We start from the raw sequence: 23,247 nt of genomic DNA on the forward strand, positions 1-23,247 counted from the left end.
TCCATGTTGTGCCAACTCCCGTATTAATCGGAGGCTCGAAGTTGTTGACGATTACCTATATGTATACCTAGGACAAACAGTCCAGTTAGGTAGGTCCAACTTCGAGAAAGAGGTCACTCGTCGAATCCGACTCGGTTGGGCAGCGTTCGGGAACCTCCACAGTATCTTTTCGTCCAAATTGCCGCAGTGTCTTAAGTCAAAAGTCTTTGACCAGTGTGTGTTGCCAGTGATGACATACGGATCTGAGACGTGGGCGCTAACAATGGGCCTCATAAGAAGGCTCAAGGTCACGCAAAGGGCAATGGAGAGAGCTATGCTCGGGGTTTCTCTGCGTGATAGAGTCAGAAATGATGATATCCGCAGTAGAACTAGGGTCACCGACATAGCTCGCAGAATTGCAAACCTTAAGTGGCAGTGGGCGGGGCACATTGCTCGCAGAACTGATGGCCGGTGGGGCCGGAAGGTTCTGGAGTGGCGTCCGCGTACCGGAAGACGAACTGCCGGTAGGCCTCCAACAAGATGGAGCGACGACCTGGTGAAGGTCGCGGGAATTCGGTGGTTGCGAGCGGCACAGGATCGGTCGGAGTGGCGAGCCTTGGGGGAGGCCTATGTCCAGCAGTGGACGTCTATCGGCTGACATGATGATGATGATGATGATGATGATGATGTTTCTACTTAAAATAAAAACAAATTAAAGTATTTTCTGTAAATAATTTAATTTGTTCTAATACTTCTAACAGTACAAATATATAAAATTTGAAACTTTCGCGGTTTGAACACATTAAATCACATTTACAAACGGGTCTATCGCGAATTTATTTTGTTACCTTTATTTACCGACGTTTCGACACAGGTTTCACTGGTCGTGTTCGCGGCTAACTGACGTCCCAGCAAAATGTCAAAACAGAGATTTGTGTGACTACCCCACGAAAAAGATTTAAAGTTTGAGGTAGACATAACATTAGCCGCGACCACGACCAGTGAAACCTGTGTCGAAACGTCGGTAAATAAAGGTAACAAAATAAATTCGCGAAAGACCCGTTTGTAAATGTGATTTAATATGAGTACAAATATACTCGTCAAACAGAACCTCCTTTTTGAAGGCTTTTGAAGGCAGAGCCGAATGAGCCGAACACCAGGCTATTACCTATTACGTTACGGTGCGCTGCCGTCTAGTACTATGTATTAGTTATTCTGTGCTGCCGTGCCTCCACGGAATAACTAATAGTACTAGCGTAGTGCCGTTCCGCCACGCATATTCGCTTACAACATGAATTATCTTTACTATTTGTATGTATTTTAACATAATAATAAGTACTAAACCAAGGAAAGAACGCACTGATAGGAAACTTGCAATCCGATTGATAGCCGCCGTTTTCTTTTACGAAATAGGTCAAATTACCTAACCTCACCATTAGTTTCGCATCTGCACGCAGTGCATCTCGCTTCCACCAATGTCATTACGAGGGAGATGCATAGTTAGTTAATTTACGCTAAAAATGCTAGCGGTAAAAATGTCTACTCGAACCGCAAAAAAAAGCGTAGGTCTTTTTATAATCGTTTTGGAGGCAAAGTTGAAAAATTCTCATTCTGTAATTCAATTTTATTGGATTTATTGTACGTTGTTTATTTTGTTATTTAATAAGAGTGTCGACATAAAACCGACGATAAAGGAAATAAATGTAAATTGTACTCCTACGAAATTGAAATCAGAAGCAGAATTGACTTTAAATTACTTGCTGCCGCTAAATTCAACGGCAGTGTATTATTTAAAAACTAAGAAAACTGCCTAGTTTATCGGAAACAGATTATGTGGCATATTTTAAAGCACAGAAAGTAACTATAAAATCGTCATCACTGTGGGATTTATACTCCATGCTTAATATAAGGTAACGAATGGACCATTGACACAGACTCTTCAGCCCCAACTTCTGCAGCGGGTGGTAAACACTCTTTTTCCGGATACAGCAGAGTTCACACCACCCCCGATGGCGCCGATTGACGCTGGTGCAGACGATACAAAAATACCAGAGGTTACTGAGGGCGAACTGGGTGCCGCTGTGCTCCGGCTAAAACTAAAAAATAAAGCACCAGGCCCCGATGGCATACCAGGCCGTGCTTGGGTACTAGCACTAGGTCCACTTGGACCCCGAGTGAGAGCACTATTCAGTGCATGTCTCGAACAGGGCCGGTTTCCGCGGACGTGGAAAACAGGGAAACTGGTGCTTATGCATAAGATAGGACGTCCGGTCGACTCACCATCAGCTTATCGACCAATTCGTTTTGCTCAACGAGGTGAGCAAGGTCTTCGAGCGAATTATCTCGCTTCGTCTCGTTAAGCACCTCGAAAATGTGGGGCCAAATCTTAGCCACAATCAGTTCAGTTTCCATCGCTTCCGATCCACAGTTGACGCGATCGCCAGAGTTAAGACCCTGAGAGAGGAGGCAGTGTCCCAAGGCGGGGTGGTCCTCGCAGTATCTTTGGACAAATCAAACGCATTCAACACCCTGCCTTGGGGCTGCATCAAGGAGGCACTCAGACACCACACGGTGCCGAGGTACTTGCGCAAGATTATCGAGGCGTATTTATCAGAGAAGGCTAGTACCTTCAGGGAGGCGTCACTAAAGGCAACGGCGGGAGTGGCTCAAGTGGTCACAAGGATCCGTAGGCTGGGTCTAGAGGTGGTTCTCCATAAGTCGGAGGCCATCTGCTTTCATGGACCCCGAAAAGCACCTCCAGCTGGCGCTCAACTTGTGGTCAGTGGAGTTCCCATCGGCGTTGGGTCGACGATGAAATATCTGGGACTCGTCCTCGACAGCCGGTGGAACTTCAAGGAGCACTTTAAGCGCCTGACTCCTAGGCTTCTACGAGCAGCCAGTGCGCTTAGCCGACTCCTACCAAACGTGGGAGGGCCAAACGTAGGATGCCGCCGTCTATACACGATGGTAGTGAGGGCGATGGCCCTATACGGTGCACCCATCTGGGTAGATGCCCTTAGCGCCGACAATCAAACCCTTCTACGAAGACCTCAAAGGATCATGGCGATAAGGGCCATTAGAGGGTATCGCACCATCTCCAGTGATGCAGCATGTGCCTTGGCCGGCACCCCGCCCTGGGATCTGGAGCAAAAGCCCTGGCGAAGATGTATAGACGGATTGCGGAATCACGAGCAAGAGAGACGGAGCCTATGCTTGAGGAAGTGAAACGCTGGCGGACAAATGCTCAGGTCACCGTTCTCCGAAACTGGGGTGAGAGGCTTGAGAATCCATGCGCCGGTTACTGGACAGTCGGCGCGATCCAGCCTGTCCTCGAAGAATGGATCGGTAGACAACACGGTGTGGTGTCTTTCCACCTCTCACAAGTACTATCGGGCCATGGGTGTCTTGGCAAATACTTGTGCGAGAAGGCCAAACGGGAGCCAACGCCAGCGTGTCACCACTGCAACAGTGCAGAAGACACAGCGCAGCACACGCTGGCGGAATGCCCAAGTTGGGTGGCGCAATAACTTGGTTGCGATGATCGGGCCTGATCTGTCATTGCCGACCGTCGTAAAGGCAATGACAGAAAATAAACGATGCTGGAAAGCTATGACCACCTTCTGTGAGGTGGTCATGATCCAAAAAGAAGCAGCGGAGCGCGCGCGGGAAAAGGCTGCGGAAGCTCACCCGCTGCGGCGCAAAAGAGCAGGGCGGAGGCGGGTCGCCATGACCGCCGCCTGCCGCCTTAACGAGGACCTAGGGGTGGCAGTCACGGGGACGACAGCCATCTAACTAAAACTAGGTCCTCGAGGCGAAGGGTGTGTCAAAAAAAAAATGTAGGCACGCCCCAAATGCCGGTTGGGAAATCAATTTCCCGGAGTTGGGGCTTAGCAGCCGGCCGCTGCGAGGTCACGGTAGTGTGCACTTGGTATTCCCGTGGCCCCGCCTTACAGCACCGAGGTGTTGTTTAGTGGGTAGACTTGGGGTCCCATCAGCCCAAAACAAGGAGTCCCACATAACCACTCGGGATCGTCCCCGCTCCCGAGTGGTATGCGTAATTGCATTTTCCCCCCTAAAAAAAAAGGTTAGAACTGCGACCTTCACTGAAAGTTGAAACCAACTGCTACTAGAAAATTGGGTTAGGTTAGGGTAGAACTGCGACCTTCAAAGAAATCAACTGCTACTAGAAAACAAAGTTAGTGGGCAGAAAGTTTTTATTCTGCATTGATTATGTAGCTGATCAGCAAAGGGGGTAGGTTAGGTTGGTTAGACATTTGCTGATCAACTAATATTTCAGCTAACCATTTTTTGCGGATCAGTTAAATTGTAATCCTAAATGAAATAATCCGCTTAGCCACTGATTGCTTAACAAAATGATTAATGGTGGATCGCTTAATTTGCCAACCAAATCCATTAAGAGTTAGAGCAGCTCAGTATGACATTAATTTCGAACTGGTTTAGAAATACTTGCTCATTTTGAGTAAGTATGTCACCTTCTTAGAACACATTCTAAATAAATAAAATATTAAATAAATAATTTGTGAACAATCTTACCGATAGACCTAGACCCAAACTAAGCAAAGCTTGTACTATGGGTACTAGTACTAGGCGACGATATACATACCTAAATAGATAAATGCATACTTAGATACATATACTTAGGTATAACATCCATCCATAACTCAAAAACAAATATTCGTGATGGACACATAAATAAATGCCCTGACCAGGATTGGAATCCGGGACGGGACCTCCTGCTTCGTAACTAGGCAGGGCCAGGGCCACTAACGGCTAGAGTAGGAAGCCGTCAAACGCGTTCTGAGGATGATGTAGATTAGGTACCTAGTACCTAGATCGACTCAGTTTCGTTCAGAGTTTGTTTCATTGTTTCCAAGAGTTTTCGGGACTGCAGCAGTTACGAGTAATTTGATAATCATTAACAACTTAGTTATACATAAGACCAGTTCAAACTGAAATTTGCCTGACCTGCTGCTAAGATTTTTTTCTCAGTGTTCTGTCTCGTGTACCCATAATTTAATAGAATTTAAGTTATTGTGTAATAAGGCGCAGAGCAACAACAGTAAAAGGTGGTGTTAAGGCGAAAGCACATACATTATTGAAACGCAAAGCGACGTGCTGTGTCGAATCCGACCCGAGGTGCACCGTGCACATTACTAAATTAGGAGCAAAAACAGAGGTCATACAAATATTTAAATGCTCGTATTATAATAAATAAAAAATCGAAAAATCAAACGTAACTGTGGTTGATATACAAGTTATACAACAAATTTTGTCAAAATATTTTCAATCATGTTAGTATCCAGAGAGGAAGATCAGGTCTACGTTTGTATGAAAAGGCTATTTCGCGCGGGTCCTCCACTTTCGTTTTAATGTGATTCTGGCGCGTGGCGATCCAATAGTGTACCGTGTTTCGCCATTATAATCGTAAAGTCAGGAACCTGCCCGATCTGGGGTCACAAGTTACAGCGAGAGCAGCGTGGGCGCCTCGCCCACTTGGCCCCTGCCACAAAACATATATAAGTACTTTTAAAAGCTCAAAGGGTCAAAGGGCTATCGGTCCATCTTATTTGGATGTGTTTGGCAATCGACGCCAGCGCACACAATTTATGCCAAAAATATTTTATGCCGAATTTAACATGATGCGGCACGACAGACACCCGTAATAATTAGTAAAACGTGAGTCTTCATTTGAATATCACGGAAATCATTTTTCCGACCTTACAAAAGACCGAATTTCTGAATACCGAATTATTTTATTTCCGATCGGACAATGATTTTTCGGCAAAAAATATTTTCGGAAAAGTTTAAAATCGGAACTAAGCTTTCGGTCAAGTGACAATCGGATTTTAAGTTTTCGGAACTATTTCCTTTCGTGATTTTATTCCATCGTGTTTTTAAAAATCGTAATTTTGATATTTCGGACTTATTAAAAATCGGGATTATGAAAATCGTGGTTATAAAAATCGGAAAAACGTATTTCGGAATATTTGGGTGTTCCCATGGAAAGCAAGGAAATGCGATTTTTATTGTGTTTACGTATTGTATATGTAGTTTTTGTACAATCAATGTTTTAATAAAACCTAAAGAATCGTATGTTACCATTTTTTTTCGCTCCGCCTAACTTTTCTACTAAACTTTGAGATGAAATTACCAGGCTTATAACTTTCGAATAATAAAAATAATAACAACAGGTAAGCATCGTTACACATTATAGTTTGATATTTCCCAATAAATTTGTTTTTTAACACTTATTCACCTTTTTACAAAACATTTATGAGGTATCTCCGAAACTAAAAACCCTCATAAGGTACCTTTTCCCGTGGAATCCAACTATCTATTTAATTAGACTGTTATAAAATTCAGCATGTGTCCAAACTACCTCGACAGCAATAGGTGCCTTTCGTTAGTTTCACTACCTCGACAGCAATGGGTGCCTTTCGTTAGTTTTACTACCTCGACAGCAATGGGTGCCTTTCGTTAGTTTCACTACCTCGACAGCAATGGGTGCCTTTCGTTAGTTTCGAGGCCGGCATCGGTAGCGCCACTACTCGTACGTAACTTACTACTACTCTTACTTGAGCTTTGCAACGTGGCCATAATATAATACGAGTCTCGGACTGTAATATTAACAACCGTCCAAGAGCGTTTCGGGCTAAGCTCAGCATGGGTTCCGTAGTTACCCGTCCGTCACAATTAACGAACGGGTATTAGTGGGTATCATGTACGACATACCTAGGTACTTACATACATAACAAGCAAAACGGACGTACCTTCGCACTAGCACCACTCGCGCGTACGTCTTTTTAACCGACTTCAAGATTACAAAAGGAGGAGGTTATCAATTCGATTGTGTTTTTTTTTTTAATGTTTGTTACTCCATAACTCCTTCATATCTGGACCGATTTTAAAAATTCTTTTTTCGATTGTAAGTATATACATACAGATTGGTCCCGTTTTTGTCATAACGCAGTTCTGATGATGGGATCCATGAGGAATCGAGGGAACTCCTCAAATGTTAAAGGCATACATATAGTGATTTTAGTATTTTCATCAACAAATCAAGCACTTACATTCAAGAGGCCGGTGTCGATTTTAGTCGCAAAAATGTAAAATTGATAGATTTAGTCCGTGAAATTTAACACCTTTTGTTACCTTGTTGAAATAACAAGTACTGGTTTCTATTATTTTAGTAGTTTCTATTAGCACGTCTTCTTCTCTTACCTTTTATCGGATAATTTTTTTGAAAACAGACTCACTAAATTAGTAATGTTTGCTTTTCTGATGGACGTTTAGGTAAACGCGCGTAAAGCACTGATTTTGTCGCTCTTATTTGTAAATTTCGTAAAGTTTGGACTGCTAAACATGGTAATTTTGTATTACACATATCCTGTACTTGACGTTTATCAGACTACATTTTTATTATTATAACTTTGAAGTAGTGTAAATGAAAGTTAAACGAAATCAATTTTCTCCAGAAATTACTTCAAAACAAGTGACAATTTCTCTAAAAATCAACTTAATTTCAACGTAATTTTGATACTTAAACAATCTACAACATTTGCTGAAACTATTCTTATACATCAATTTGTATAATTTACCACCATGATTTTTCTTCTCTTCATGGATTACCGGTGACGCACGCTCGCGACCTCATTATTAAAAGGCAAGATGAGAAGACGTGCTAATAGAAATCAATACTTGTTATTTAGATATTACGTAACAAAACGTGTATAATTTCAACGACTAAATCTATCAATTTTACATTTTTGCTCCAAAATCGACTACGGCCTCTTAAAAAAGTGATATTTGATGAAGTGGAACTGCTGATGATGATCAGAACGGAACTCTTCAATGACGCATAGTTCACGTTTTGCGATTTGTCCTCTTCGTTATGTTTGTTAAGCAAGTTAGGTTTTCAAGAAACATTTTTGTCAAGCTCGAGTTCTGATGATGGGATCCATGAGGAATTGAGGGAACTCCTTAAATGTGAAAGGCATACATATAGTGATTTTTGTATTTTTATTAACAAATCCAGCATTTCCATTTTAAAAAATGACATTTGATGAAGTGGAACTGCTGATGATGATCAGAATGGAACTCTTCAATGACACATAGTTCACGTTTGGCGATTTGTTCTCTTCCTTATGGACCCAGACCCACACTTGGACCCGGACTCGGACCCGGACCCGGATCTGGACATGGACTCCAACTCGGATCCGGACCCGGACCGAACTCTGACCCAAACTTGGACCCGGACAGCCGGACACGGACCCGGAAATGCTACTAGAAAAGTGGGTTAGGTTAGGTTAGAACTGTGACCCTTACAGAAACGAAATGCTATCAGAAAAGTAGGTTAGGTTAGGTTAGAACTGCGACCCTTACAAAAACGAAATGCTACTAGAAAAGTGGGTGGTTAAACCTCCTTTTCTACATTATTAGGCAATATTATAATAATTAGGCAATTAGGAAAAGATGGATTAGGATAATTAGGCAAAAGATGCTGTCTTTTCATTTCATTGTCTGGAATTTAAGAGTGCACTATCAACAATATGTAAACTTTCAGCGGCATCCCCCATTGAAGTCGGTTTTTTTTTTCTTAAAAATTATTACTAAGAAGAGACTGAAAAACGGCTTAACCGATCATGTTCGCTGATAGTTTTCATTCAGTTTTTACTAAGCTTTACTTTCATGATTTTTTACATTTTTTTTTAACAATAGTTCTATAGTTTATAAGGGACATTTTTTTTTCACAGCGCTTATTGCCGAAGGAATGACTTGATCAAAAAAAATCCAAAACCCATAGCGTTGATACGAAAAAAATGCCCACTGTGTAAATATCTAAAAAAAAACGTTTAGTGACTAATCACATTTATTTTTAATAGCGGGGAATTGTGTATTGGGTTATATGTAGTCAGTTTTTTGAAGTATAAATGTACTAAGAGTTTCATCTAGTATTATTTATTTATCAAAACAAGTTATACAGTATGTCAGTAAAAATACCAAACCACTGCTAACTTACACAGAAAATAAAAAGAAAAAGAAACAATATACAATGCCGTCGCTGAGTTATTGAGGTTGTGGTAGCTATTAATGTCGATGTGCAGAGTCAGAGCATGTGGTCAGAGCGACGAGCGAATAGAAGAGGAAAGGTCAGTGACACAATAGTGGAACCCGATCCGAACTGAAAGGTGAATGTGATCTGGTCGAGCAGCGCGCGCGCGCCGCGCCGGCGCAGCGACCGGCGCCCTCGCCGCCCACGCCTAGCCTAGCTTTCACTTACAAGGCGACTAGGAGAGGATAAACCTGTCAGCATTTCTTCGCTGAATTCTTAGCTGATACGTTGATCGAGGAAGCTGCCAGCTCTTCGGTCTCGTGGCTGTGGCGTCTCCGAGTATTTTCGGAAGAACTGTATTATATCTCTAATTAACTTGGTGTAATTAATTAATACGACCAGATAATATTTGATATGCAAGGCTTTATTAGATATCACACGAACAGAGACATGGCATTGACGGTTTCCATCCATATTGGCGGGAGACTGCTTGAGTTGCCAGCTCGTATTATTAATACCTATATAGATACAACAAACTGGAAATGTGAATTATTTACATTTCCATTGTTTTGTGCTTACCACAAATACCGGGAGCTTTATTATGTATTTTCTGTCAAGATACAGGTTAATACCTGGTGTGGTTTATTGTGTATGAAATGAAGCGTTGAAGTCCGGCTGTGTTGACACTGTTGACAAGGCAACATAGATCACGGCTGCTAGCGCCGATTCGGCCTGCCAATCGCACTGCCATCGTTATTGACAATAGGTATATATACCTACCTAAATAAGAGTAGGTATACCATCCCATAGGTACTCGTGTTCATTTAATAGGTAATACGAGAGATTACGACACGATAAACCTGTATTTCAAACACACTCGATTTAATAGGTAATACGAGAGATTACGACACGATAAACCTGTATTTCAATCACACTCGATTAATAGGTAATACGAGAGATTACGACACGATAAACCTGTATTTCAATCACACTCGATTAAATAGGTAATACGAGAGATTACGACACGATAAACCTGTATTTCAATCACACTCGATTTAATAGGTAATACGAGAGATTACGACACGATAAACCTGTATTTCAATCACACTCGATTAAATAGGTAATACGAGAGATTACGACACGATAAACCTGTATTTCAAACACACTCGATTTAATAGGTAATACGAGAGATTACGACACGATAAACCTGTATTTCAATCACACTCGATTAAATAGGTAATACGAGAGATTACGACACGATAAACCTGTATTTCAAACACACTCGATTTAATAGGTAATACGAGAGATTACGACACGATAAACCTGTATTTCAATCACACTCGATTAAATAGGTAATACGAGAGATTACGACACGATAAACCTGTATTTCAAACACACTCGATTTAATAGGTAATACGAGAGATTACGACACGATAAACCTGTATTTCGAACACACTCGATTTTGTTTACTGCGACTTCTCTTTACATAAACGTTTCTGCGACATACCTAAAAAAACCGGCCAAGTGCGAGTCGGACTCGCGTTTCAAGGGTTCCGTACATTACACAATTTAAACAATGTATTTTTGTATGTGAAACGTTGAACTCTTTAAAAAACCCCGTAGGAGTTGGCTCAAAAACTAAGTAAGTCCGACTCACGCTTGACTGCAGATTTGTAGTAGGTTTTCCTGTGATATAGGTAAAGATCTATTTTTTGTATTTTTTTTCGACCCAGTAGTTTCGGAGATAAAGCGGGGGGCCCTTGGTAATTTTTTGCCTATTTTCTTGAATAACTTCTAAACTGTTTATCCTAAAATTATAAAAAAAAATTTGAGATTCTCACAATGAACTCTTTTTTTGATATGTAACACTATTATACAGGATGATCAATCCAAATGGGTCAGTATGGAGAAGCCAGAAACTATGAGAGATAGTGAAATCTGCTCTTAGGAACCATGGCGTCGATTTTAGATTTTTTTATACTCTCATACATAACCGGGAATCGAACCTGGTCAATATTCTTTATGTAATTGCGTGGAGCATTTGTTTGCATAATTGATTCTGAAATTTGAATAAAAAATTAGAAAAATTTGAATGCCATCATCATCTTCCTCGCGTTGTCCTGGCATTTTGCCTCGGCTCATGGGAGCCTGGGGTCCGCTTGGCAAGCAATACCAAGAATTGACGTGGGCACTAGTTTTTACGAAAGCGGCTGCCATCTGACCTTCCAACCCAGAGGGGAAACTAGGCCTTATTAGGATTAGTCCGGTTTTCTTTCACCGTAAAGCGACTGGTAAATATCAAAGATATTTCGTACATAAGTTTCGAAAAACTCATTGGTACAAAAAAACAATGCCTTTATTATTAAATTTAAAATCGAAGCCATGGTTCCTAATAACAGGTGTCGCTCATAGTTTCTGACTTCTCCCTGCTGACCCATTTGGATTGATCATCCTATATATATATATAATATTATATATATATATATATATATATATATATATATATATATATATATGTATATATATTTGAAAAACTTTATTTTTTAATTTTCTCATTTACCCCCCAAAAGTGGCCCCCGTGCTTAAAATTCATTTATATTTACGTTACATGTCCTTGTTTGGGTCACAAACTTGCATATGTATATTAACAAAGATAGATATAACTCCGTAATAGATGGATACAGTCTAAAGAAAAAACCTGCCTCGAAAATCACGAAAATTTGATTCTCGATAGCGCCACTACCTTTGGTCTACTCTCGTATAGAGGGCGTTGACGGTTTCGTTTGTTATTTAACAATTTTAACGCATATCAGAAAAAAAACATGGGTCAAAATCATAAAAATAATTAATGCAAATAAAAAAAAACATTTATCCACATTTAAATACATTTTATCGTATTTTTATAAATCTTCATTTTTAGTTTTAAAGGGTGTGGATAGATGGCAGTGACTTTACTGTTGTTACAAATTTAAAAACAGTACCACTCTATCCTATTATATCCTGTTTGACTCGGTTAAAAGCACCGATTCTGACCTAACTCGAACTAAATACTCGTGCCTCGTCAGAAATGGGTGCATGCCTTTCATCCCTTGGTCACAGTCACAGAATAAGTAATAGGACACCATACAGAAAATAAACTTCCTACAAAACCACAGTTTGACAGTGATTCAGGGACGAATCATGCTATCCCTTTCTTATGTATGGTAGGTAAATAGGTGGTAGGTTTATTTTTATATAGTTTAATAGTATTATTTTTTATTGTAACGTACTAATATAGTCTTGTACACAAATATATGGACACCTAGTGTCTAAAATAAATATTTTCATTTTCATTTTTCAAATAAAAAATAATAATATAAAATAAATATTAAGGGACATCTTACACAGATCAACCTAGCCCCAAACCAAAGAGGATATAATAGGATAGAGCGGTACTGTCATAGTAAATTTTGTAACCACAGTAATTTCACTGCCATCTATCGACACACGATTAAAACTAAAAATTAAGATATATAAAAATAAAATAAAATGTATTTATATACGGATAAATGTTTTTTTTATTTGCATTAATTATTTTTATATGATATTGTCTTCGGTTACCGCGATAGTTACTCATGAAATAAAACTATGAAAACGGATTATATCGCGTATATTGAATTTATAATACATCCCGACGTTTCGAACTCTTTACAGCGTTCGTGGTCAACGGGTATTTTTATATGATTTTGACCCATGTTCTTTCACTGATATGCGTTAAAATTGTTAAATAACAAACGAAACCGTCAACGCCATCTATCCGAGAGTAGGCCAAAGGTAGTGGCGCCATCTGATCGAGAATCAAATTTTCTTGATTTTCGAGGCACGTTTTTCCTTAGACTGTATCCATCTATTACGGAGTTATCTTTGTCCAAACTAAGCAAAGCTTATACTATGGGTGCTAAGCGACGATATACATAGGTACTTATATAGATAAATGTATAGGTACTTATACATACACATAGAAAACACCCATGACTCAGGAACAAATATCTGTTATTATTCACAACGACGGGACACGGGACTTAATCGCGTAAAATAAGTTTTAAATTTACCTCCGACGTTTCGAGCTTTCGAGGACGGCGTTGTCCCCGTGGTCTCGGAGAAGACTGGCTAAAGTTGACATCAACATCTTCTAGGCGCGCGAGTTTAGCCAGTCAACTTTAGCCAGTCTTCTCTGAGACCACGGGGACAACGCCGTCTTCGAAACGTCGGAGGTAAATTTAAAACTTATTTTACGCGATTAAGTCCCGTCGTTGTGAATAATAATGAGTAAAAATCGTGAAAATACAAATATCTGTGTTCATCACACAAATAAATAGCCTTACCTGGATTCGAACCTAGGACCATCGGCTTCACAGGCATGGTCACTATCCACTAGGCCAGACCGGTCGTCGGTACTATTACTATCCCTTTCGGCTATTTAGTTTAGGGTTGTCAAAATTTAAGTATAGTACAGGCAAAGGACCCTAGGACCCGGAGCAATTTGAGCCGAACGGAGCCGAGAATGCCCGAAAGGTTCAGCCCCCCCCCCCTGTCTTGGTTAACATTCTACGAAATAATTTCAATTTATAACCTGTTTTTTAAGGATTAATTAGTGTGTTAACAGGACTCATGACAAGTAGTTTTGTACTTTAAGCGTTTATTCGTCGCGTACGTGTATGGAGTTATGGACATATGGTATTTGGCTGCGCTGGAGCGGGAGCGGCGGGGCAGCGGGCAGTGTGGTTTATTTGCGTGCGTCGCGTGGCGCGGCGCAGGCGCAGCGGCCGTTCACACGTGCTGCGCTCACTCACCACCAGTCGCCACTCCAGATACTTATAGCAAGTGCCCTACGCGGAATGAGCTGATTTTAGGCCGCGCAAATGTTTCAGGTGTCAGAGATATCAATGCGTTATTTATAACATATACATACACTATGACTACTTTAATGTACTCTTCTATGTATCTTAATGTTGGCCATTATTTACGGATTTTGAAAGCATCATAGAGGGTTTATGATATGTGTGTAGTGTAAAGGGGTTACGCCTATTGGGAGGATGTGTAATGGAAAGACTGTATTATAGCACTGCTGTTATGGATATCTTCTTTTATTTTTCTTTCAAGATTCGCTAATTTACAACTCCGTATGACTAGCCGAGACGGCTGCCTCACAAGGAATCGCGAACAAGCGCCCTCGTTCCATTTGACAGGGCGATAGATACGATTCTAAATCCCTTTACCTACGGGGACTTTGAAAAACCCAGTCACCGCTCAATACGGGCATGTATTGGCGAGAGTCAGCGGTTTGACATAATTTCACTTACTTGTAACTTTTGAATTACTACAGCTACGTACTTGAAATTTCACACACACATTAAGTATAATATGTTTTATTAATAACTAATCACTTGGTGTATTTATATTCACTAATAATTCTTATTTCACGCTTAATATTAATCACTAAGAAATTGAAGAATTTTAAGTTACTGTTAGCGATTTTCTCAAGATTAAGGTTTAAAGTATTAGTTTATTATATATGTAACACAACTAAACACTTAAATGATGATAATTATATAGAAATATTGCAATCACTTAAAATGTTGCACAGAAACAGATTTCTGCTACTGATGAACAATAGTGATGTGCGCATATCGACACAATTGACGATATTTCTGTAAGTACGGGATATAAGCTCAGCAAGTTATGTTTTAAATAAAAAATATATTTCATTCCAATTTTGTAACTATTTGGACAAAGAAAAGTGTAAAAACTAAAAATAACATTCAAATCACCCACACGTCTCACTCCTACAAATAAGTCGATGAAATATAAAACAACACTAGGTCCGCCATATTGAGTTCAATTATTTCCGCTTCTGCAGTACGGGTGTCAACCCCAGTTGACAGCAAAAATGCGGTAATTTTAAAAATATGTTTATGTCAGAGCCATCTAACGAAATATTGATATTTTTTTCTTTGCACCTATATTAATCCCAATGCATAATGTGACCGCTATTACCAAGACACAAGGTCTCGTTTCGATTAAAATAAATATTGAACATGAACCTATCTTCGATCAACTATAGTTAACACCCGTACTGCGGCGGTGTTGCCTTACTGGCAACTCTGGTTGACACCCGTAGGTAAAGGGTTACAAAAAAATACAATTGACGTTAAAAAATGTTATAATAAAACATTTATGCATACGTTGATGATGAAACGAAACATTCTAGTTTATTTATTTAGCATAACATTAAGTACTTGACTTGATAAAAATACACTTAAAGCAAACAAACAAACAACTTTATCTATATAAGAAACAATTCTAAGTATATCTGTCAAAGTAAAATAGTTATTTGTTATACAAGGGTGCAAAGTTGTATTTTACCCGCGAGTGTGAAAGCGAAAGGATAGTTGAACCACGAGCGAAGCGAGTGGTTCTAAAATAGAATCCTGAGCGTAGCAAGTGTTTCAACACACGAGAAGTAAAATACATTTGCACCCGTGTGTAACACAAAACTTTTCACCTCACTATAGCGAGGAAAATGCAACATCCACAGGCGTTAGATCATCTTCATCACTGAAATCACTAATTTTTTACGATATTATAACAAAAAACTCTGGAAATTCTGTATTTTTACGTAAGAAGTTTTTAAGTAAAAATTTTGTTGACAATGTTGACATTTCTGACGTATGAAATGTCAATGATGCGTTTTGAAATTGCATTTACTCAACTTGTGCGTTCAGAATTATATTTAACATCATTATTAAAAAACAAACGTTTCTTATGGAACTTTAAGGTTTATGACATAAAATCATTAAATAAAGCTAAATTTGGTATTTTTTATTAGATTCTCAAAGCATTTGTTTAATGATAATTAATATCAAACGAATCATTATTATGAGCGTTTTACGTTTTGTTATCTGCCAAGCTACTTAAACACGCTCCATCCAAGGTCAAATTACTTTCCCCACTAGTGGATAAAATGCGTTTTTCCCCGCTCGTTTTAAAGGATAAAAGACAACTTTCCGAGCTAGTGAGGGGAAAAAAATATATTATAAGATACACATGTAAAGAAAACTACAAATATGTTAACACTTAAATGTTAATATATTTTTCCTTTTTTATTGTGGGACGTACCGTACCACATCATCATCAGTCATCAGTTGATCATCGTTGATTTTTTCATTGTGATTGACATCTGTATATATATACAATTTATAGATTATGTTAACACTAATCAATAAAAAAAAAATGTTTTACGTTGTATGGATATGAACCATCGATTTTTATACGTAACCTAGTTTTTTTTTTTTTTATACCATGTCGGTGGTAAACAATCATACGGCCCGCCTGATGGTAAGCAGTTACCGTAGCCTATGGACGCCTGCAACACCAGAGATATTACATGCGCGTTGCCGACCCTTTAAAAACCTGTAGGTACACTCCTTTTTTGAAGAACCCCATACTGTAGCCCCTTGGGAAATCCTCGGCAGGGAGCTCATTCCACAGCCGAAGCATAATATTCATGTCTTCGCAAAAAAAAATGTCTTATCCGTGATAAATGTTTTTATTCATTTTATTTTTCTGACGTCTGTTAATAAATATACTTATTATGTCTTTAGGTGCTTCATATTGTCATATTTACTAATTTCAATAGTGCATCTTAAGCGTGCATTACTTGTGACTTGTGACACAGGTACACAACGCATATTTCGTGGTCGGCTGACCTTGTAATACAAATATATTTATTTGCTCAAGACACAAGGTTTTTTTTTAAGCGCGCAAACTTATACTAGTTAAGTCCACATTACACATAGTACAGTCAGTCAGCTGCAGAGAAAAGGCACCCCCCCTGCATACAAAGTTTTGTAAATTAGTATGGACGCGGGGTACCTTTTCTTTGCAGCTGACTGACTGTACATAATTTTTATTTGTCGTAAAAACTTAAGTTATAAGTATTACTCTTTCAACCTCACACTTTCACTTTTTGTTGTATTACATTTTTTATTTTCCCGTTTTCACTTAAATGTTCCAATAGGCGCGGCGCAGCGCGCCGCCAGTGCAGCGCGAGGCCGCACTGGCAGGGTCGCCATGTACGGTTAGGCGTTGAGACAAATAACTATAGGTACGAGTATCAACGTATAATGCATTAAATAACACGTACAAGACCTTACATACCATTTGAATACCTATGCGCAGGTATGTGTGTGGGTAAAGTGTAGTATTTACACACACTACATACTTTATAACAATTTATACTTTTCTGAATATTGTCGCAGTCGTTACGTCAGTATTAACGCGTGCATGTTGATCAGGTGCGGCTAGAGTGTGGCTCCCCTGACACGACGGAGGGTGGCGGCGCGGGAGGCGCAGGCGCGGCGCCGGCGGGCGCGCCGCGACGCGAGGCGTTGCGCGCGCCTCCGCCCGACGCAGAGCTGCTGCAGTTCGCCGCCTCGCTCGCCGCCAGCAAGAGACTCTTCTCGGCGCTGCCCGACTATTTATGCGACGAACCCGACTTCGCCCATGACGAGAGCGATCACTGCTGGAACGGGAACACACTTGGAACGTAAGTACCTATACCTGCCTTTGCCTAAGTTTTCATTTCTATTTCGTTTTCATGATAGCTACTAGATTCGGACTAATGAAAGTAGAGACGTATTGCAATACGTCACGCTAGTGTCGCGTTCTGGAAGGTTCTGACCTACTAATTGTCCCGATAGGTATGGGAAATTGTAAATGAGTAGGCAGAAGAACGTTCAATATATTTATTTCCACAACTAGCTCAGTTGGTAAAACAGGTAAATGTCGTGGTTCGCGCTAATACTGTCAAGATCGGATTCCGCTAGTCGTTTGCAGCCAAAGTACTCCCCTGACGGTGCCGAGGTGGTAAGCTCAGGTTTTTCGGGTCGGCGCTGAGTTCAGCGCAGCTCGGAACTGTGTGGCGCTGAGTCGGGGAAAGGGCCAGAAGCACGCCAGTAGCAGAACGGCAAGCGGGCGGCAAGCAGGAAGCCAATAAAAGTCACTCTGGACTTTGGACCCTGGAACGCGCCATCAGACAATGCGTTAGAAACGGTCCATAAGCCTTTGTGAACACCAGCGGCAAGAAGGAAAGCACTATAGTAGTTGTATTGCCGTGGAAGTTCACAATTCAGATACGGAGATTACAAAAAGGCGAAGTAAATTAACGAAATAAGGAATTTAAATGCAACTATTATTTTTTATACAAAATGGAGGGTCGGTTGACAAAAGGTCATGACGACTATGAATAGAACTATAGTGAGGAAGTGATTTATCTTTAGTTAAATGACAATTACTATGAAATGGTTGTAATTTCAATATGTAAGTTAAAATTCCGAAGCAATAAAATAACACTACAACATCCTAAGCAACTAGCATATAAAATGTATCCACTTACCCAATTCGGGGTACACTTTAAAACATAATTAAACACCACAGTGATTTTATAATCGTTGAGGGACGCGTAGGGACGAAGTCAAAATTCGATTACGGATTCGTTATTTCGAACCGTAGCAGAGACCGATAATAAGCGACGTGCGTTCCACTCAACTTCAATGATAGAATCACCGAATACCGTGTATAAAGCGATCATTGATTAATATAAGTAGATAATTCATTAATATAAGTATGTATGTTAATGAATTATCAATGGTAAACCGACATTGATTATTTGAGTAGGTACTTATCAACTGTATTTGGCTAAATATATACGACCTTCCTTCCTTGAGCCAATTTATGCTGGTTACGTATTCCTTTCCTCTAGCTGTGTTAAGTTAAAATCTTACAGTTACCAGGTAAATATTAAGTATAATAGGCATTTTACTTGGTATTGTAACTTCTGAGAAACTCATTGGACAAGTAACATTTCTTTCGAAGGCTGTAGGTATTCCATAACGTGCCTCTTAACTATTAGCTTGAGAACGCGGTAAAGAGATTGACGTGATCCCTTACCTTTAATAAATATTAACTCCTATTATCCAGGTACGAAAAACCCCTTGTGGCGAGCTCTTCATTGAGCGACCAGAAATACAACTCTGAAGTTGAAGGCACCGTGCCGCAGGACCTGAAGGTGGCGGCCATTGGCGACCAACTGCGGCAGGCTAGACAGGTAATTTTACATTTATTGTGTACATTACACATAGAACTTTGGCCTTTTCAATCTTCATATCGGTGTACGTTCCAAATAAATTATCGTATGCCACATGCCAAAGATTTGATAGATAGACTTATTTATTTATTTATTTATTTTTATTTTTAGGGTTCCGTACCTCAAAAGGAAAAAACGGAACCCTTATAGGATCACTCGTGCGTCTGTCTGTCTGTCTGTCTGTCTGTCTGTCCGTCAGTCACAGCCTATTTTCTCCAAAACTACTGAACCAATTAAGTTGAAATTTGGTACACATATGTAAGTTTGTGACCCAAAGATGGACATGTAACGTAAACAAATTAATTTTAAACACGGGGGCCACTTTTGGGGGGTAAATGAGAAAATTAAAAATAAAGTTTGTCAAACTATATCGTGTTACATATCAAATGAAAGAGCTCATTGTGGGAATCTCAAATATATTTTTATATAATTTTAGAAAAAATAGATCTTTACCTATAGATTACAGAAAAACCTATTAGAAATTGCAGTCAAGCGTGAGTCGGGCTTAAATACTTAGTTTTTGATCGTAGGGGTCGGCCCTACGGGGTTTTTAAAGACATTTCACTCACGTTTCACATAATAAATACATTGTTTAAATTGTGTAATGTACGGAACCCTTGGAACGCGAGTCCGACTCGCACTTGGTCTGTTTTTTTATTAATTCTATACCTACAGTTTCCAATATTTGTCTAAATGTATAAATAGCTAAACACGATGTAGCACGAGAACAACAGTGTATCTTGCAATCTTAATTATATCAACACTACTATATATATATATATACTACTAGTACGAGTACCTACTCTACTGCTACGTTTGCAAACATTTTTTACTGAGCCTATGGTAATGTTGTAATGTTTACTGGAGTGCAAATATTGGAAACTTTCAGGTATTCGAATATTCGATTTTTTCTGACGAGATATTCAAATATTCTAATAAGAATAATAATAAATGGAACGAGAAATCGATTTATTATAATTTTATTAAAGAAAATTATTTAGGTACTGAAAACTAATGATTTTTGCAATTATCCACTTAATTGGCTAGATATCAACATCCTACTATGAAATACCCACGTTTATAAAAAGGAGTCGAAACCCAAAAATGAGACGTACTTTCAATATTTTGAGATCAAACTTTTTTTATTGTGAATTAATGTACATTTTAACCACCCAAACCAAGCAAAAAAATATTTTAAGTAACTATTTCCCAATTTCGATTTAATATTAACTTCTAGTCGCTCAGAGACCTATAGAAAGACCTTCCATTCCGTTCCATTATTTTTACAAATCAAATTTGCATATGTCAGTGTCTTGGCAAGTTTTGATTCCCGGCTGATGATTTTCGGCTAGAGGTAGATAATAAATAATATTGAAGGGAATAAACTGGCTGAATAATTCCCATCCCATAAATTAAACACATTGTAACTTATAATATAATACATATAAAGTAATAATAGTTCTAACACGACATTTAATGCATAAGTTATTTATTACTAGTTGAGGATTCAATTACGAGAATTACATACGGCGGGGCCAAGCATAAACTAAGATTTATATATTTTTTTGTTTTATTACCTTGGTGGGTATAGGCGAACGAATTCAGTGGGTCAATTACGAACGTTCGAAATTGCCCCATATAGTACAAAAAACGGCTCTTTAATTTGTTAATTAAAATTAAAAGTAATTCTCTATTTGATTTTATTTCTCCATTGAAAAAAAATTCCATTTGCCGTTTATATAAAATAGACCCATAAAAAGTGAACAGACGGGCAATCGTCTTCACTTGGTTAGTTGGTTAACGTTGTGATTTTTGACGCGCAATCACAGAATAACTAATAGTACTACCGGCGCAATGTACCTTTTTAAAATTTAAGTTTAATCCTGAGTAATCTGTCGTTTATGATCTTATAGACTAGGCAGATTAAACAAAAGTCGCCTCATACCTAAAACTGGTATGGATGTGTTCCTCGTGGTCTCCAGAATACGAATTGACGGGTTTTAGTTTATGGAGGGGGGGGGGACCAGTCGAGAAAAAGGGGGGCAAAGATGGCGGCCTACCATCATTGATATTTGTTCACATCTTGAGTCCTATGGGACCGATCTGTTCGTGTAAGGTGTCGTTTGAAAGAACATTAAACGTACTATTATTGTTTTAAAATAACCATAGTCATAACTGTAGTCGTTTACAAAATATTTTAAAATATATTTTTTACCGTGCATGGATGGCATAAGTACTGATAAAACATGCTTGCTAACTCAATAAATTATAAATTTACGGCAATTAATGTTATTACAAAATATACGGGATATTTCATTAGTTTTCCAAAAATATAAGTTTTATTGGTGTATGATTTTATATAACCAAGTTAAGACGAATTCTGTTCAGCACGGGTCACTACGCACGGGCACATAAATGGCGGGATTGGCTTTTCATTATTTCTCGGGTTCTATTCTACTGATTAATTGGTGTTAGATACCATTTGAAAGAATATTAAACGTGCTATAATTATGTTTTAATAACCGTAGTCGTAACTGTAGTCATTTACAAAATAATTGAAAACATGATTTTTTACCGTGCATGGACATAAGTACTGCTAAAATATGCTACTAACTCAATAAATTATAACTTTACCGCAATAAATGTATTATCAAAATATACGGCAAATTTTATGAGCTATACTAAAACATAAGTTTTATTGCTGTATAATGTTGTATTACCAAGTAATGATAAATTTTGTTCAGCATGGGCACTGTGCAGTGTGCATCGTCATGTAAATGGAGCCCGGCCGTCGTCGGCGTCGTTGAGTTTTCATTATTTATCGGGTTCTATTATTCTGATAAATACTTGGCGGTTACCATTTGCAAGCATATTAAGGCGCTTGGCGCAGTTTTTGGCCAAAAACTGTTACTTTCTAGGGCTTATAACTTCTAAACGGGTCAACAAAAAATTATGAAAAAATATATATATATGCATCTTCACTCTATGCACAACAATTGTAACATTTGACTTTTTTCCTGAAATTTATAGTTTCACCGAAAAAAATATTAATACGACAGGCCGTTTTGCGGCTAACTTTGCTATATCTACTAAACGGCTTAACCGATTAAAATTATTTTTAAACTAACAAAAATGTTTCAACAGGTTCTACAAATGCAACACAGCTTTTGTAAATCAATAAATATTTTTTTTAAGAAATCGAACGTTTTTCCACATTTCATGCGTATGCAGCCTGAAAATGGCGTGGCCGGCAGTCGTGTGCCAGCTTTGAGACGAGGAGGCTGTGTCGCTCGTCGCTCCGTGCCTTTCTTGGACTATGTTCGCTTGTGCATAGCCCAAGTGCTATAATATCGGAGTTATTGTGGCCAAAGAATAAATAACTGCAGAGCGCTGATTTGGTTGTACCGCGCATTACGGTGTTTCGCTGTCTATTATTACGAATGTAATGATAATATCCGTATATATTATACTATAATATACGTATATTTGAGAAAACTTAATTTGAAATAAATAAAATAAAATTCTAACAGACATATTATAATGTCATTCAACTTTTACGTTTTGAATAATGTTCCATTCCACCTCGAAAGAATAAATAATTGATTTAACATAAGCTACCTATTACCTATAACGTTGTATGTATGTATAGTACCTGTTAAAACATTTAGTTTTTGTAGTTTTCTTAATTTTAATTGATTAAGAAATAGCGAAACGGCCTATCGTATTTTTATTTACGGAAAAACTTACTATTAAGCCCGTCACAGACGGAGCGATAACCCAGAGGCACGGCCGTATTATCTTTTTCTCAAAGCCACTCAGGCCATTTTCAACGTCCTGTAATTTTATTTAAAGAATATAAGTGTATCAGACTATTACATGACTATATTTTAGCACTTCAGTGTCTAAGTTCGCTACAAAAAAACCATGAACATAACGTATTGTTTCACGGAAAGTTGAGTAATTCTAAAGTTTGGTATCGGAAATTGAATTACTTATACTCAGCATTTTT

The 23,247-nt window shown here is 38.7% G+C and overlaps 2 protein-coding genes across 2 annotated transcripts in view; both read left to right on the plus strand.

Annotated features, from left to right (window-relative positions):
- The window catches only part of LOC134754837 (DNA replication licensing factor Mcm7), a 425,513-nt gene that overhangs the window by 206,476 nt on the left and 195,790 nt on the right, over positions 1–23,247 (plus strand). The gene's annotated exons all lie outside the window — the stretch shown is intronic.
- LOC134754854 (division abnormally delayed protein) overlaps positions 1–23,247 on the plus strand; it is a 166,544-nt gene that overhangs the window by 132,102 nt on the left and 11,195 nt on the right. Inside the window, exons 6-7 of the mRNA XM_063691298.1 lie at positions 17,389–17,639; positions 19,073–19,199. Coding sequence (XP_063547368.1) covers positions 17,389–17,639; positions 19,073–19,199 — 378 coding nt within the window. The remainder of the gene's footprint in view (positions 1–17,388; positions 17,640–19,072; positions 19,200–23,247) is intronic.

Source organism: Cydia strobilella, chromosome Z, assembly GCF_947568885.1.
Source record: "Cydia strobilella chromosome Z, ilCydStro3.1, whole genome shotgun sequence".
Classification (NCBI taxonomy): Eukaryota; Metazoa; Arthropoda; class Insecta; order Lepidoptera; family Tortricidae; genus Cydia; species Cydia strobilella.